The sequence below is a fragment of the Castanea sativa genome, chromosome 2, assembly GCF_040712315.1.
Source record: "Castanea sativa cultivar Marrone di Chiusa Pesio chromosome 2, ASM4071231v1".
NCBI classification, from domain to species: Eukaryota; Viridiplantae; Streptophyta; class Magnoliopsida; order Fagales; family Fagaceae; genus Castanea; species Castanea sativa.
In genome coordinates, this window is record NC_134014.1 from 23,500,230 (window position 1) to 23,517,929 (window position 17,700).

General features: G+C 35.1%; 4 protein-coding genes across 8 annotated transcripts; 3 read left to right on the plus strand and 1 right to left on the minus strand.

Annotated features, from left to right (window-relative positions):
- Positions 1–722: 722 nt before the first annotated feature.
- Positions 723–9,823, plus strand: LOC142623944 (uncharacterized). 5 transcript variants are annotated; one of them, XM_075797431.1, is made up of 13 exons: positions 723–1,083; positions 1,798–2,039; positions 2,129–2,205; positions 2,726–2,885; positions 3,207–3,231; positions 4,025–4,114; positions 4,973–5,144; positions 5,584–5,657; positions 6,840–6,909; positions 7,569–7,640; positions 8,195–8,328; positions 8,435–8,508; positions 9,062–9,822. In XM_075797431.1, the coding sequence occupies exons 1-13, from the start codon at positions 950–952 to the stop codon at positions 9,151–9,153; spliced, it is 1,416 nt and encodes a 471-aa protein (XP_075653546.1). In that variant the 5' UTR covers positions 723–949; the 3' UTR covers positions 9,154–9,822. The 5 variants fall into 5 exon arrangements, with proteins under 5 accessions (XP_075653546.1, XP_075653547.1, XP_075653548.1 ...); XM_075797432.1 differs by having other exon boundaries at positions 726–1,083; positions 9,094–9,823; XM_075797433.1 differs by having other exon boundaries at positions 943–1,078; positions 9,062–9,821.
- Positions 9,824–10,569: 746 nt separating this feature from the next.
- On the plus strand, positions 10,570–11,599 carry LOC142626487 (dirigent protein 16-like). The gene has a single exon (XM_075800316.1). It carries the CDS (start codon positions 10,768–10,770, stop codon positions 11,509–11,511), a length of 744 nt encoding a protein of 247 aa, XP_075656431.1. The 5' UTR covers positions 10,570–10,767; the 3' UTR covers positions 11,512–11,599.
- A 2,317-nt stretch (positions 11,600–13,916) lies between these two features.
- Positions 13,917–15,846, plus strand: LOC142623424 (dirigent protein 16-like). The gene has a single exon (XM_075796835.1). It carries the CDS (start codon positions 14,058–14,060, stop codon positions 14,799–14,801), a length of 744 nt encoding a protein of 247 aa, XP_075652950.1. The 5' UTR covers positions 13,917–14,057; the 3' UTR covers positions 14,802–15,846.
- LOC142623423 (hydroxyethylthiazole kinase) lies at positions 15,139–17,495 on the minus strand. The gene is made up of 2 exons (XM_075796833.1): positions 16,980–17,495; positions 15,139–16,215 (listed from the first exon to the last, which is right to left on the minus strand). Exons 1-2 carry the CDS (start codon positions 17,430–17,432, stop codon positions 15,823–15,825), a joined length of 846 nt encoding a protein of 281 aa, XP_075652948.1. The 5' UTR covers positions 17,433–17,495; the 3' UTR covers positions 15,139–15,822.
- Between the last annotated feature and the right edge of the window lie 205 nt (positions 17,496–17,700).

The window sequence follows — 17,700 nt, forward strand, 5'->3', positions numbered from 1 at the left end:
CAAGAGAGACCTATATATAGGCACGTGTTAAGAGTGTCATATTAATAATACGAGTGTTGTACGTACAAGTAATATGAGTACACATCAAATAAAGTATATGAGTATGAGCCTATACAAGCATGTAGTCTAATAAATACTATAATAGAAAAAAAATACAAATTAAATTTTTTTTGATGAGAAAATACAAATTAAATTAAGAGAGGGTGAAAGTTACATTGATAATTGATTAATCCTTAAAAAAAAAAAGAGAGTAAAAGATTCACAACTACATAAGAAGCCTTGTTGTATAAGTTATGTGAACGGGGTTGTGAATCTAGAATGTGTATTTGAAGTAAATAGGATTGATTCCCCAATTCTTGTGACAATGTCTCCTTACAGCTGGACTTATTTGTTTTATTTACTGATTGAGTACAAAAACAATTAGCAATGATATTTGTTTTAATTACACACTTTTTTGAGTTATAAAATAAAAAGCTTCCACTCCACACGTTAAGGAGAATTTTCATTTGAGTTAGGAATGATGGAGATTATCTCACATTTTTCTACACCCCATGCCCAGGTGTAATGTACAATGTGATCAAATTGTCCACATTTTCCTCATGGAAGTGTGAAACCATAATGCTGATTGGTGGACTTTTAATAGGACCATGTCGAGAGAGAGAGAGAGAGAGAGAGAGAGAGAGAGAGAGAGAGAGAGGTTAGGAACAAAACAAATGAAGAAGACAAACTAATGTAACTAAGTGTGTTGTAATTGATCATGAATGAGAATGTAATAAACAATTAATGTTGTTTCCAAATTGGTATACTATATTGAACAGGTCTCTATGTTATTCAGCGTGGGAATCATAATCTCACAAAAAAGGACATTGACAAAATGGTTCTAGTTGGTATCCAACGGCTACGAATCCCAGTTGCAATTTGAATATCATACTCCCAGTCCCAGCTTTTTATGGAGCTTTTTAGACTACTGCTACACAAGTTTTTCTTAAGTATACATACACACATACTACAAAGAGCTTATCCCACATTCTTCCTGCTCTGCTCTTCAAGCTCATACAACACTGCAAAACCAGAGAAAGTAAGGTTATACTTTCAACTTCACTCTGCTACTCTCTGTAACCTTTTCCTTTCTTTTTATTCATATTACCATCTTTAATGTAATTTGCTTATGCAGTCAATAACTGGGTTCCCATTTATATAATTTTTTCTCCTTACTATTAAGAGCTTTGAAGTTGGTTCCAAAGATTCACAGCAAATTCTGTACTATCTCTTCAAATAAATGTATCTGTTTTTCTTACTTGTACTACCAATGAGATGCATTTTCTAGTCCTGTGGAGGTACATTGGAGAATCTAACTTCAAAGCAATTTGCTAATGCAGAGAAAATTCCAATTTCATTTTGGAGATTTGTTAGAAAAACTGACATATCTGATATGGGCTACATACCTTTTTCTTTTATGACACTGAAGATTTCTCCACAAAATACATCTATTCTTGTAGCTATTCCTTATACCATGGAAAAAGAGGGTAAAAGTAAAGTAAGAGAATACATTGTGTGTAATTTAAATTCAACAATCTTCCTGTGATCTTAGAAACTTTTATTACTTATGTGGACTAGTTTCTTTTACTTAGTTTGTAATATAGGAATTTATTTATTCTATAATACATTGATGTTTTATTACTTCTCTATCTTTCTTTCTATTTTCAGATCTTTTAGTTTTCTTTTTAGACGCAGTAATTGGAGAAAAAACGTAATGTTGTTGGTTAATTGATTATGTTATACTGACTGAAATGGCAGAATGAGAGTGTCCACTGGAGCAGTTGAAGCTGCAGAAGTAAATATTAGGCCAATAAACTCTGAAGTTGTTTCTCAGGAAGAAGTATCTGGGTCATTGGAGCAAAAGAACCTTATTGATTACTCAGCAGAAAGGAAGAAGTCACTGCAAGCCCGTTATTCATATGGCATTATCTTCTTGGTAACAAATCTTATTGCATGGTTTATCCGTGACTATGGGCAAAGGCTTTTACCTCAGCTTCATTGTAAGTCAATGTTCTTCCTCTCATCTCCTCCATGTTGTAGATACCTGATAGAAACAATTACAAATAATGAAATGGATATCTAATTGCAGATCTAAAAGCTTGTGGAACTGGGGGACATGATTGTTTTCGAACATTGGGAGTTCTTCGCGTGAGTTTAGGATGTTTTGTATCTTTCCCCTAAGAGTTGAAGAAGTAAACAACTTGCTTATTGAGGATATCTACTATATCTGAGTAATTAGACCTGTGGCAATAAAACTACTAGCTGTACAGGAACCTTTTATTCATCAGCTAATCATGATTACCTTTTATTATGATATCTGTCTGAAGCCCAGATTCCATAAGGGTTGCACATAACAGTTTTAATGTTCTTTAATCTGACGTCAATAGCTCAATTTAATTCTCAAAACAAAACAAAACAATGTCTGCTTGAAGTGGTTTGAGCGAAAAATGGATTTATATTCCAAAATCCAGGTTTCAAAATGTCTACTTAGAGTTGAGCCCTTCCTTTCTCTAATCAGAATCTGACCAGAAATCGAAACTGTAAAAGTCCAGTATACTTCTAATGTAATATATGAAACACAGATGATTTCATGCAGGGTAATTATATAGTTTCATAAAGGTATATTATAATATTAAGTTGTATCTTTTTCCATCTTCATGAATCAACATCCTTGACACAATCTCAGATATTTTTCTTTCTTATGTTTCTTAGTACTATTAGTACAAGGAAATTGTTTGAAGCTCGCAATACTTGGCATTCCAGATGGTGGGCATTTAAGTTTTTCCTATTCATTGTATCAGTGGCAGTTCCATTCTTCTTGTCTTCAGATTTTATTCAGTTATATGGTATGTTGAACGTTTTGTTTTGGTCACAAGAAAATTATATTTTGTTAAAATTTCAGTAAGAAACAAAGAATATTTGATTCTGAATCATGCTATTACCATCTCAATTTCTCAAAATAACAATGGTCAAAGAAAAAGTAGCTCTAGTTACTCACTTCAAGCATAGAAACTTACCCTTTGAGCTCTATGAAAGGGGTCTCTAAATCTAAGACAGTTGAATATTCATCTCCTCCTTTAAATTAAAAGCTATAGCAGAATCTTTTCTTGCTCTATATTGAAAAAAAGATACCAGAAATCAATACATTTATTGGTCTATTCTTGCAGGTGAATTCGCTCGCATTGGCGCAGGGTAATCTTCAGTGGCTTCTATCTAAATCAATCAAAATATAGTTGCTTCAATTTTTTTTCACTATCTAGGGTTCAATAGTTTACAATGCATTATCTCAACGTTCTCAGGAGATACAGAATCCACTATTGCAGTCTTAGAAAACCAAATTTCAGGCATCTTCGCACAGAGTAAATGTGCCAGAATTCACATTATTTTTCACCATCTTGCACATTGAAGAAACCTGAATCTTTTTCTGTTTAGAATCAGTACTGCAGTTTGGAACCATTGTGCGTCTATGTTCAACACAATAAGACAAACTTATATTAACTACGGCTCACCTGTTTCAAAAGCATATCCTCATTTTTACTGAAGATGAAAATAGAACCAAATTCTAAGATTTTGATATTTCTGGGAACTGGAATTAACAAAAGCAGTCCCCCAACTTGAGAGCAATTTGTCCAATGAGACCTTGATGGACACTGATAAATAGTGGTTTCACGTATTTAGAGTACTGAATCTGCCATTGTCTAAAAAGATTTTAAAAGAAAATATGGTGATATTTTCCACATAAGAATAGAGTTTCTTCTGACAATTTTAGATTCTGTGTGGATCTCAGAACGAACAAGTGTCTGGAAGATCTTAAAAGAGGACTCAATTTGCTGGCACTTCTTTCCCTTGTACTAGTTGAGAATTGAACAGAAGCAGATAGAAGGAAAAAAAATCTGTTAGATAACTTACATACCCCATATTGAATTTGTTGGAGTTTTTGAATTTACATTATCACTGACACCAAGTTATGATTTATTTGTTATAGGGTTTTTCTCCTCCTCCAACTTGTAAGTGTCATCCAGTTTATCAATTGGTGGAATAATTACTGGATGCCTGATAAGGAAAGAAAGCAAAGGTATAAGCTCTTGCTCAATGCAAATGACAATATCACTCAAGAGTCACTTGGAATAAGATTTATTTTAGGGCTAAGATTTTATTTCCTAGATCTGACAGAGTACAGCCAACATGTTTCTTGGATTTGACATGGCATTGGATACACTTCTTAATTTGTAATATTTAATTTAAAATCTTGAAACATATTCATTGCAAATGGAGAGAATCATATACGAGTCACTATTAGGCAGCATGTGGGTCCATGCCATTCGTATCAAGAACTTAAGAAGATTGGTCGAAACATCTGGACTACAAAAGTGTCTTTTGAACATTTCTCTTTCCAGATGTCTAATAGTGTATTCCATATAGGCTGTTGGTTTAATATAGCAAGGGTCCATCTCTTGATTTTGAGAAATTAAGGCAGGTTAAAATTCTAACAAATCTGCTAACATATTATTCTAGAGGTTTTACAGATTATCATTGTTTCTATAATTTATAGTTTCCATAATAAAATTTTACATATTTACTAAGCTTTTTAAAATTCTATTCTAGATTCTGCATTATTATTATTATTATTATTATTATCATTTTTTAAATTTTTAATTGGATATGTAATAAAACCTTAATATGTTGTTTTGACTTTTAAGTGGAAAAATTTGCCTGTGTAACATGTTATTGCAGCAAACTATTCAGTTTATGATATGATCTATGGTGATATCCTTACATTTTATTTTGGAAGAAAGGCATATGATTTCTAAAAGTATAAGGTGCTCTAGTTTGATGAATTTAACATATTCTCCAGTATAATGACCACCTTCTTTTTTTGGGTACTCCAAATTATCAGTTAATTGTTGATAGAATCTTCTTTTGTATTTTACAGCTGCTCCCTTGGGTTATTCATGTCAACACTTTTCTACATTGCTTCCATATGTGGAATTGTGGTGATGTACCCATTCTATGCCCCAAGAACGTTATGCACACTCAACATATTTTTCATCACATGGACCGCAATTCTGCTAATTGTGATGATGGTTGTATCCTTGCATTCAAAGGTATGCCCTTCAGGAATTTCTTTCAAAAGTACTGTCTAATCCAATCAGTCTTTCAGTTGGAAGTGGTCAAATCATGTTCAGATTTTATATTTATAGATCAGATAAGACCATTATTTTGTGGTATCGATGGTTACAATTATCAAAGTAATAGAGGAATAGTGGATATTATTTAAAAGTACTGTCTATTTTTATTATCAAATGAGGGGAAGAGAGAGGAGGGTAGGATGAATTTACAGGTGTTTGAGATACCCTAGAAAACAAAGTAATCCTCTTGAGGTGGGTTTAAAACTAATGCTTATGGGTCCTAACAATATATTGTTGCTTGATTCTGTGTGACATTCTATGTGTTCAAGCTTTATTGTTGTATCATAGCTTTCATAGAGTGATTGTTCCCCTTTCACCTTCTTTCATAATTTTATTATGTACATGCTTGTTGCAGGTCAACCGAGGTCTTTTATCTTCGGGGATTATGGCTTCTTACGTTGTTTTCCTCTGTTGGTCTGCGATCAGAAGGTTAGGACTACATGCTCATACAATGACTGACTGACTTTGATCAATTAGAATATTTTTGGAGAGGGATGGATTGTATCTCTAACCTGTTTTCAGTATTCTATACTATGCTCTAATGAAATAATATAGGAATATATTGATGTCATAGGTTGATGCATCTATAAGGAAGGCTTTGTCATGATTGCATCAGAAGTTCAAGTGAATGTTCCAAAACATGTTTGACACAGTAGTCCCTCGGACAGTTTTACTTACTACACGTCTCAGATGTGAAACCTTGATAGAGCATCCTGTTTTTAATTTTTTTTTTCAATTCAAGAATACCATTTAATTTTCCTTTTAGAAAGGCTAGCTTGGTTGTTTTGAGATAAAATATGCTAATTTTTGTAAATCATTCACGTCTGGAAACTTGAAAAAGTTAATCAGTTCCTGGAAACAAAAAAAGAAAAGTACTGCCAATTAATTTGTAGACTCTGCAATATAAGATCCTTAATATTCAAATTTTCTTGTCAATTGTCTTTCCACCATCTCCATGGTTTGAAGTACTGCATTAAAATTTTAGAGCCCATCTAGTGAATTCAATCCCCTTGCGTGTGATTTTCTCTAGTATATGCCATGCAGGCATGAGGTCTTGCTGGACATAGACATTTGATCAAGGAGTATCAATTACACATTTTTATGAAAAGTAATAAATTGATTCAAGCACTTGAGATTAATAAGTTCTACTGGTAATAGTAATAGTTTCTTTGAACTTAAAACATGATATTTTTTTATATAAGATTTCAATTTATTCAATAGATTTTTCTAGAATTCTACACTCTTTTCTTGAGTTTTTTAAAAAAAGGCTCATAATGATTGTAGTTTAAGGGAGTATGTCATTTTTTTTTGGCCAACTTAATGGAGTATGTCATTTGATTTTAAAGATCGATGATCATTTCTTTAGCCTCTCATTTAGGGATGTAGCTATTGACATTGCTCACTGCCCTGACATTTTGTTTCTGCAATTCTCATATGAGTTGCTATTATTGTTGTTGTTGTTAACATTTATTATTATTATGGTCAGTATTTAATTAATTGAATTTGTGGTTTTCATTGGCTTAAGTCCTGATCTGGTCATGATTCCAGTGAGTTTGTTAGATCATACATCTTTCTATGTAACTTCATTTTAATTTAAAATTGGATTTTCAGTGAACCTGCCTCTGAGAAATGCTACACAAAAGAGCAAGTGAATGGAAATGGTGATTGGACTACCATACTTGTAAGTGACTGAACCCTGATGCTTGTAATAGTTGATCCTGTCTAATTTCAGTGTGCATTGTGGACAATTGTGCTTTATAATTCTTTAGGCCGTTGAAATCGTCTAATTTCGTTTAGACGATTGCCTGCATTTCTTAACAATCATCATAACCATGATGATACAGCTCTCATCCCAATAAAAAAATACGCCTATGTTGTTTTCAATTATATAATGAAGTCTAAGGGGGTACATAAACACTCATGATCATAATGATCCATCTTGCGTGTTTTGTTGCATTCAGAGAAACAATCCACATCTTGTAGCAGAATCATTCTAAATTGAGCCAACAACATGAATCAAGCAATAAACTAAAAGCTTCATTTCATGAAACTTCTAAAATGATATTGATAGCCTAATGTGCAGAAATTAAAATGTAACTTGTTTCAAGCACTCCATAAGTTAGAATGGAAATTTTTGAGACATCCAAAGACTCCTGCTACAAATGGCTGTCTGATAAGTGTTGGTGATTTAACAATTAAAACATCTGTTTCCAACTATTTATCTTATTGCTCAATGCATCAAATATTTATGCATAGTAGGAAGTGTTACACTCAGAACTTGGAATTTGATTTATCTGGTAAAAAATGTTTCTTTCCTCACATGGTATATTGTCCTTCCAGAGTTTTTTGATGGCAATATGTGCAATTGTCATGGCAACCTTTTCGACTGGGATTGATTCACAGTCATTTCAGGTCAGTTTCTTTTTTCATTTGTTATTACCAACCCTCAGGGTATTCAATAAACTACAAAATTTAGTCACTACTAAAATCTGGTTGGCAAACCCTACCATCTCTCAGTAAAGCCTTTGTGGGTACAGTATTTTTTCACCTGAAAGTGTTAAGTGTTAGAAGTTCAAACAACTGCAACTTAGTTTTCACTGCATGACCTAGTTCAAATAATTTTTCTTATAAACCTTGTTTAATTGTTGAGAAAAGGCAGGAATACATGTATTATTTCAATTTCATGTTTGTTATTTAAGCAACTGGAAAATGAAAACAGTGACTCGTGTGAGTATATAATACAATTATATATCCTGGTTGAGGTAAGATTTTGATTTTCTGGACTTGAGTACAAAAAAAGAAACACACAAAAGAAATCATGTCTTCTTATCCTTGCTATCTTTCAGAGGGCAGACATAAATTACTTATGAATGCCCTTGGGGGCATTCTAATCGCTCTTAAGACTGACCACTATTTCAATTTTTGTCTACTTGCTAAGTTTTATATGAATTTCTCATGCCTTCTAGTTTCGCAAAGATGAAGTCCAGCAGGAGGATGATATTCCTTATAAGTATGGATTTTTCCACCTGGTATTTTCTTTGGGGGCCATGTACTTTGCAATGTTATTTATCAGTTGGAACCTAAACAGCTCAGTGAGGAAGTAAGCAACATGATAACTCACGCCTTTGTCCTTTAACATTTTCCATTTGGAGTCTTTAATATCAGATGTATATACTATATATGCTTATGCCCTTTAGAACAATCAGGTGGAGCATTGATGTTGGCTGGGCAAGTACATGGGTGAAAATAGTCAACGAGTGGTTCGCAGCAACATTATACTGTAAGTAAATCCATAGTTTTGTAATGTTTTTCCATTTTCTCACACAGAAATTTGACTCAAATCTTTTTAAGGCATATTTTTCTTGCTGTAATTACTTTTGCAACATGTTATACTCTTTAAGCGCGTAGAACTGAGTCTATTGAAAGCACCTGATGCAATGCACTAGAATCAGGCAATAATTTGGCCAATATATGAATACTGATGCAATTATGCAAGTCAACTAAGAAATGGTGTTGGTTTGGTTGTACCCACTACATTGAGGTTTGTTCAATCAAACACCTTCAATAGCACTGAAAAATTGGGCTAATATATGAATACTGATGCAATTAGGCAAGTCAACTAAGAAATTCCACCAGTTTCAGCTAAGGAATTCAACATTGACTGCCATGATATATATTAGTGTTATTATTATAATTTTTTAAGAATGTAACACTATTGTGGATTAGCTTGCAAAAGGATTTGATATAAAATTGGGAGCCAGGATTTGATACATGTTTGTGATGTAATTATTGGCTCTTCTTTGCTTAATTTCTAATCCATAATCTTTATGCAGTATGGACCCTGATCTCCCCTGTTGTGATACAGAGCAAGGTCATGGACCATGATGAGCCTAAGCAGCAGACAGATGAATCAGCTATTCCATGATATATATAAAAAAACAGGGCTTGCTTTGGCTTTTTCCCTTGTTATGTTGTAGTCATTCCTTCTTTAATTCGTCATTTTCAACCAACAAAAAGGTCAAACATTCACCAAAGAAAGCAAATCTTAGACTCTTAGTATAGCAAGTAGAGAACAAGATGCCTGGCAATAGAGATTACCTATTTCTTAATTACAGTTTTTTTTTTTTAATTTTTTTAATTTGATCTTACTTTAGTGATGGACTTAAGCATATGAAAAGCTTTGAAATAATTAATTAAGCCAGGAGGCTTCTTTCCTCGATGGGTTCGGTGTCCTGGCAAAGATCATTGTTAGTGAATAACTTGTGGAATACAAGGTTGCACTACCATACAATGACCTTAAATAATGAGTTGCATTTGTTGCATGTAGAAGTGCCAATAGGCTCCTAATGCAGATAGCGTTCAACAATTTTTTTTTTTAATAACGGGAAGGGGGAATTTGAAACTATGCCAACTAGTTAAGTTATAAGGCTCTTAGTGATAATGCACAACAATCATTGCTAAGCTTTTGTTTCCCAAACTAACAACAAGCATGACGGCATTTATAACAAAGAGCAAAATATTCCATTATTAGCTTGAGGCACGTTTTGGTATTACGTAAAAACAAAAAATGGGATCTAAAAAATTATATAAAATGGAGGGGGAAAAAAAAACGCCATGCCAAATTTCCACAGGTTGCAAACACACTGATGTGATATCACGAGAATATGCAAAATCCCCCCCCCCCCCCCCCCTTTTTTTTTAAGAAGGCAGACTTCTTTCCTGATTTCATTTACAGTGAAATGGTATGCCGTATGCCCATCTAATCTTCAGTGGTAGCAACTTAATGCTCAAAAATTATGGGTTCTTGATGGTGTTAGATTTTATTTATGAGCTAGTGTAGATCCAGATAAAGACTTGTAGAATATGCCATGCGCTAGCAACCTCAATATATATATATAAAATCTTGCCTCCAATGGTCAAAGTGATGAGAGGGAAATCCCTGTTTTCATGTGGGCATAGTACAAGATAATTGGTTACAACGTAAACTAATTTTACTTTTGGTCATGAATGGAATGGACATTGTGTAGATTTATATAATTAGTTTTCCTTGACCTTTAAATATATTAAATCATTTCTATGCTGTTCCGGATTATATATGTTATGAAATGGTTTTGGTTTAGTTGTACCCGCTACACTGAGAATACTTTCCATCTCCAACCTCTGCCTAGAAGCAATTCAGCTTCCAGGAGAAAACATGGTAAAAAATTGGATGGTTCTGACACAAACATCAATTAATCCTGAGAATGATCTCTGTGGAACCTACACAAACATCAGACCCCACTAACTCCCTGAATGCCATTAGGAATTCAAAGAAATAATTTCCAACAAATATATACTAAAATGGAATGGTTCACACTCCACTAAGATTACCCTCAAGGCCTGAATGACTACACCAGATTAGCCTCAAAACAACTCCCTTTGAATTTGACATTCTATGATATATATATAGCATGGCTTGTAGCTATCTCATATTCATCCAAAAATCCATAATCTTTTTAATCCTAGAAGACCCTAAATCTTTTTAATAGACAAACTCAAGATGTCATCAGCTTACATTTTCCTCACAATGTTAGTTGCTCTAGTACAAGTGGGGATGGTTTTTGCTGTAGTTGACCCTGTAGCAGCCACTGGAAAAGAACCAATTCTTGAGTTATACATGCATGACATTCTTGGGGGTAGTGGCCCTACAGCAAGGCCAATCACTGGCTTGCTGGGTAACATCTATGATGGTCAAGTGCCCTTTGCAAGGCCAATAGGTTTCCTTCCCCCTCAAGGTGGAGTGGCTATCCCCAATGCCGATGGTGCCATTCCTACAGTTAATGGTCTCAATGGCATCCCACTAGGGACTGGCTTAGCCAATACAAATTTTGCGGGAAAAACAAACAGTCAGAACCAACCTCAAACCCAACTGGGACCTGATGGTTTGGGACTAGGATTTGGAACAATTACCGTCATTGATGATGTGCTGACCTCTGCACCTGAGTTGGGGTCACAGACCATTGGTAAAGCTCAAGGAGTTTACGTGGCAAGTTCAGCAGATGGAACTACACAGATGATGACGTTTACAGCCATGATTGAAGGAGGGGAATATGGTGACAGCCTAAACTTCTATGGTATATACAAGATAGGAAGCACCATGTCATATTTGTCATTGACTGGTGGTACTGGCAAGTTCAAGAATGCATGTGGGTTTGCCGAGGTGCGGTCACTTATCCCACCTGGCCAACATGTCACAGATGGTGCAGAGACATTGCTGAGGATAACAGTGCATCTAAGCTACTGAGAATGGTATGAAAATCTAAGAGCAAATGTGAATTGTTTCTTGAAGGTGAACCTGGGCATGGTTTTTTGTTTGTCAGTTTGGTTGAAGTGAATCAAAATTGATTTTGTAAGTTTCTTCAGTTTTTCTTTCTCTCTTCTTCTTCATTTTTTTTTTTGATAAGTAAGTTTCTTCAGTTTTTCATTTGTAACACTGGCCAAAACAGCGAAAAAGAGTTGTTCCGTTAATATATGGTAATGTAATTGATAATCCTTCATGATTTGTTTCCAGCAGTGTTTTCCTGACATAAAAAATGAAACAGAATGCTCCTATAACAAGGAAAAGTTTATCATCAATACACCATGCACCACGCAACATCTGTATATCTTTCAAGGTGTCATTTCATTGAGCAGAGAAAATTTGTCCCAAGAAAAGAAAAAATTACCAAGGAAAAAGCACATAATATACATCCTTGTCATGAAGTGTAACTAAATATAAAGGCAATTTGGCGATTTCCAAATTACTTGTAAGACTGAGAGCAACTCTACTTTTGCAATTAACAGTGCGCTTGGGAGAAATTGTAGAAGTTTCAATCAACTTACTAGATCTAAGTTGCGGTTATAGTTACATTTGGAACACATCTATGTTTTACAATGAATTCTACAATGCCTCATGGGAAGAACTGGCCAAAAGAGAAGAACTACGTGGTTACTACAATGGCTGTCCAAGATGTTCACAAGTTAATATGGAAAATAATTGGTTTTTGTAGATTGTAAATCCAACACAATGCTAAGAGAATAGTTTCCACAATCACCAACACCAGAAAAAAAGGATTTTCTGAATAACCTTTATTAGTAATGATTCAAAAAAAAAAAAAAACCATTTATTAGTAATGACAAATTACTCCATTTTAATAAAGGGACTTCTGTTAACTCCAAAGTTACCTTCCTCTTATGTGTTTTTCAAAACCTGTCATACCTAGACAAGTCAGCTGTGTTCCAGAAATCTTGCTCTGCACTAGCTTCTATTTGTTCAGCTAAAAAAAGAAAAGAAAAAGAAAGCTTAAATCATATTTCACAGAAGAAATCACTTCTAGAAAATGATTCAATGGAGCTTGGCATGGCACAAGGTGACTTAGAGCAAAAGACGCAGCATTGTTCAAGACTTGATAAAATTGTAGCAATAACATGTTTTTGAACTTTCCCCATGACTTCCAAAATTGAATAAAGTTAAAATTTGAGGTTTACCTGTGCCAAAAGATGTAGCATTGTTCAAGACTTGATAAAATTGTCGCAGTAACATAATTTTGAACTTTCCCCATGACTTCCACAATTGACTAATGTTTAAAAATTGACTTACATTTTATAAAATTTAAGTGGCATACACATCCAATGAGTTTCGAAACTCAATTTTTGGTTCTTACTCTATTCTTATTCAAAGAAGAGTTACCATTTAAAATGGAACTCGTACCATCCACATTTTATTTATTTATTTATATTTTACAGGCATACCTGTAACATTGAAGTTAGTGGTTGGACTGTATTAAAGAAACATTAATTCATAATTACAAATCATTATTGCATGGAACACGTTGAAATTATTTTTGTTATTTTTTATTTTTTTAAAGCCAATAAGCTTTGAGGTGTAGAGTAGAACAGCTGAGTATGTTGAGGTAGCAACATGAGAAAGATTAGGAAGTATATCAGAAAAATAGGAACCTGTTCCGGTTCTTGAAAAGTCTTAGGGCCCGTTTGGTAATGTTATTCTAGTAATGTTATTCTAGTAATGTTGCTTGTATTTTTTGGAAATACGTGTGGGTGAAAAAGTGTGTAGAAATACGTGTAATGTTGTTTAAAAACTGAAAATTGTTGCTCAAAAGCTTATACCAAACGGCCACTTAGTAGCTCATGTTGTGCTGATAGGTGTGATGCAGAATTGTGGTGGAGATGATTTAGGAGAGTTCAAGGATGGTAGCATGTCAGACTGTATGAAAACATGCCAAGAATTATCATAAAATTAAGTTGTAGTAGATTCCATGTTTCTCTAGCATATCCACCATGAAACAAAATTATCCCAGCAAACTGCTGCTTCTATTAATTAAAAGTAAATCTTTATTAGCTGCAGGAAAAGACTTCTAAGTTACACACAGTTGGGATGAGTCAGTTCGATTTTGTCATGAATAATATCTGGTGGAACAAAGCAAACATTAGACCATGCTTCTCAATCCCATCAAACCATTCATGCGTACGTATGTTCATACATACATACATACATACATACATACATATATACATATAAATATAAACCATTCATTCATATATACGTACGTACATATGTACATATAAATATTGAGGTAGATAGGTAAGTATTTTCTTTTCTTCTAAATGGTCAATAACTAATACACTTGCAACAAAACAACTTCAACAGCTTCACCTTCTCCAACAACTCCATCTTAAGCTGGCCATTCCTCTATATATGAGAAGATCCAGAGGCCATTTGCATGATCATCCATAAACCTTCATCTTTCAATTCTTACAGAACCAATAATCCTCCAATATACACACTTCAAGATGTTCAAGCAATCACCACCATCCATTTTCATCATAATGCTAGTTGCAATTGTGCAAATGACAACCGTCATTGCTGCAGTTAATCATGCAGTAGACAGCAAAGAACCAACACTTGAGTTATACTTGCATGACATTCTTGGGGGCAGTAGCCCTACAGCTAGGCCAATCACTGGCTTGTTAGGTAACATCTACAACGGTCAAGTGCCCTTTGCAAAGCAGATAGGGTTTATCCCTCCACAAGGAGGGGTTGCCATCCCCAATGCCAACGGTGCCAATCCAACCGTCAATGGTGTCAATGGTCTCCCACTAGGAACCGGCTTAGGTGGTACTGCTTTTGCAGGAAATAATCAGAACCCACCTCAGACTCAACTGGGACCTGATGGGTTGGGACTAGGCTTTGGAACAATCACCGTTATTGATGACATATTGACCTCCAGTCCTGATTTGGGATCTCAAACACTGGGGAAAGCTCAAGGAGTTTATGTGGCAAGCTCTGCAGATGGGACCACACAGATGATGACATTTACTGCTATGATTGAAGGAGGGGAATATAATGACAACCTCAATTTCTATGGGGTGTACAAGATTGGGAATGCCGTGTCATATTTGTCAGTGATAGGAGGGACTGGCAAGTTTAAGAATGCTTATGGGATTGCAGAAGTACGACCACTCTTATCTTCTGGTCAACATGTCATAGATGGTGCAGAGACACTGCTGAGGATCATCGTCCATCTAAAATATTGAGATTGTTTGATAAAACATCTGGTTTGTTTGTGTGGAAATGAATGTGGTGATGTTGTATTGTTTCGTTTAATGTAATGACTATAAGTCGAGATGGTTGAAAATTTTATATATCTTTTATTTGTAATCTTGTCATAACTTCTAAAGTTTTATGCTTATGGTGATTGCATATGAGAGACAATGTCTTGTTACTCGATTTCCTTATTTAGAAAAGGAATATGATTAAAGTAGAATCTTGATTATCCTAATTCAGATCTCATACTTCACAATCAAAATATCATATAGGATAAAATATTTGCAATGAAAAGTTGAAGTGTAAGCAATTTCGTTCCACATAATGCCTTTAAAATCTGCATTTCACTCAAACAACAATCTGTTTTTTACTTGAAAGTTTAGTGGCAAGAAAATTCAGTAGCTAAGCTCAGAATTGCAGCCACTATCATAAATCAACTACACACGCTTTGGGCTTTAAACTATGCATATAACTTGATAGTTATCAATGAGTTTCCATTCTCGTGGGTATAGAATTTTCTCCCACAGGTAAAAGCCCACCTAGACGCATTTGCAGCCTCCCTAGTAAATCTTATGTTTTACTCCAATACTGGTGTCTTTATGAGGTCTTCCTCTTCTAGTCAGTTTAAAAAGGAACAACTAAATTCAATCCTACAAAGCATATAACTTTAGAAGAATTTACAAGAAATCTCATTCAATCCCTGAACGTGATACATCTCATCAACAATGATAGAAGTTAACCAAATGTTCAACTCTGCCGTCACTGCCTTGAGAATTTTTTATTTTTTGGATGAGTAAGTTTTGGTCCCAAGGGTTGAATGCCTTGAGGGAAACTCTCTGGCAGTGAGAAAATCTAGGATGCAACTCTAATTCCAAACAAAACTGTGTAGCAGTCAACACGCTGGCCAATTGATCTGCCATTTCATGCTCAAACTATGGGTAATATAGTAACAATACACAACTCTAAGAAGTCTAGTGATAGTCAACATACCATACATACAGATCCCATGAATTATGAAAAGCTGGTTATGGTAACGCGAGAATGTACAACAGCATCATCAAGCCCATAGAGAGAATCTATCAAGTGCATTCGCAAGGAAGCTGGACCCTTGGCCAAGTTCATTCCCATCTCACCGGCAACCCCAAATATGGATAATGCAGAAACTGTTGCTTCCAAAGCGTGCAAAGGATCAACAGCAACAAAAGCAGCAATAAGAGCAGTGACTGAACATCCTGTTGCTGTGATTCTTTGCATCATGGGCACCCCATTGTGAGCACCAACAACTCTCTCCCCATCTGTAACAATATCAACAGCTCCAGATACTGCAACTATGGCACCACTTGCTTGAGCCAATGATTTCGCTGCTTCCACAGCATCAGTAGACTCGTGGGAGCTGTCTACACCCTTGAAAACAAAAACCAAGTCTTAGATTGGAAAATAAATGCAATAGACAAACTAATGACTATAAAAACTAGTCAAACACTTGGCAATTGAGATATCTAAAATCAATAAGCCTCAACACTCAAAAGTTTCACAATTGTTAGAGATGGCAAGCTGTGACTAGCATTAATAAAAGTGGTGCCAATAGCGAGTTTAAGTCAAAGTGATGTTTTTCGCAATTGTTGGCACCACACTCACAACAGAAAATCCTTGACAGCTAAATTTTTATTTATAGGGCAAATTACAATTTACCCACCTATGGTTTGGTCGAAATTTAAGTTGTTTACTTGTGGTTTGAAATTTGACACTTTACCGTGAGGTTAGCTCAATTAGATTTCTATCACCCACCTCTATTAAAATCAAAGCTAAATATGTAATTTTACTCAACTTTTATGTCTCTCTTCTCCAAAAACACAATAAACATAAAAATACAAGATTAAATAAGATAAAAAATTATCCATCGGAATGCTTTCATCATGAAATTTCAAACCACTTAAATTTTGGTCAAACCTTATATAGGTAAATATTAAATTTTAATAGACAACTTAAATTTCAGCCAAACCAAACGTCAATAATAAGTTGTAATTTGCCCTTATTTATATTATTGCTAACCTGGACTAAACCTGAGCTAATTGATACATATATACTAAATTAAATTCCTACATGGTATCTAATCTAGAATGTACTGATTATTTCACTGCTTCATATAAGTATAATAAAAAATTTACCTTAGTGGGTCCTAGAGAGGCCTTGGAAAGAGCAATAACCTCGGACGCATTACCTCGGATAACAGTGGGCTTAAGTTCCACGAGTTCCAAACAGGCCTTTAACCGGAAACCGGAAGCCCCAGCAGCAACGGGGTCGAGAACCCAAGGCTTAGCGGACTGAGACGCGAACTGGGCAGCGAGCTTCATGGCCGGTAGCCAGTCGGCAGAGAGAGTGCCGACGTTGACGCAGAGAGCGCGGGCGTGGGGTGTGAAGTCAGGAATCTCGTCTGCGCTGTGGATCATGGCGGGCGATGCACCGGCGGAGAGGAGCGTGTTGGCCATGAGATCCATCGACACCATGTTGGTGATGCATTGGATAAGCGGCGATTCGCTTCGGATTTTGGAGAGAAGCCTCCACGCTCTCGCGGGCCACCCGCTTGCCTCTGCTTTTCCTCTCACCTTGTCTTCTTCCATTCTTTCTCTCTCTCTCTCTATACATATATATATATATATAGCTCACCACTCAGACTCAGACTCAGACTCAGAGTAGGATAAATAATATAATACGCTTCATTACAGTTACAGATATACCAATTCCAACATCTTAGCTTTGGAATTTCAATCCAATAAATGGGTGACATCTGTCCTTAAAAGACACGTCCAACTTATGCTACTAACTCAGATAAGAATAAAATTTTATGCAATCTCTCAACCATTAAATAAATAAATATATAAGTAAAAA

What these genes read in the sequence shown, in the direction of transcription:
- LOC142623944 (XM_075797431.1), top strand. Translation starts at nt 950, where the DNA reads ATGGAGCTTTTTAGACTACTGCTACACAAGTTTTTCTTAAGTATACAT. An exon ending in GCGTGAGTTTAGGATGTTTT is followed by an intron (nt 2,206 to 2,725) that starts GTATCTTTCCCC and finishes ACACAATCTCAG; the next exon opens with ATATTTTTCTTTCTTATGTT. An exon ending in GTGATTGGACTACCATACTT is followed by an intron (nt 6,910 to 7,568) that starts GTAAGTGACTGA and finishes TTGTCCTTCCAG; the next exon opens with AGTTTTTTGATGGCAATATG.
- LOC142626487 (XM_075800316.1), top strand. Translation starts at nt 10,768, where the DNA reads ATGTCATCAGCTTACATTTTCCTCACAATGTTAGTTGCTCTAGTACAA.
- LOC142623424 (XM_075796835.1), top strand. Translation starts at nt 14,058, where the DNA reads ATGTTCAAGCAATCACCACCATCCATTTTCATCATAATGCTAGTTGCA.
- LOC142623423 (XM_075796833.1), bottom strand. Translation starts at nt 17,432, where the DNA reads ATGGAAGAAGACAAGGTGAGAGGAAAAGCAGAGGCAAGCGGGTGGCCC. An exon ending in CCTCTCTAGGACCCACTAAG is followed by an intron (nt 16,216 to 16,979) that starts GTAAATTTTTTA and finishes TTTGTTTTCAAG; the next exon opens with GGTGTAGACAGCTCCCACGA.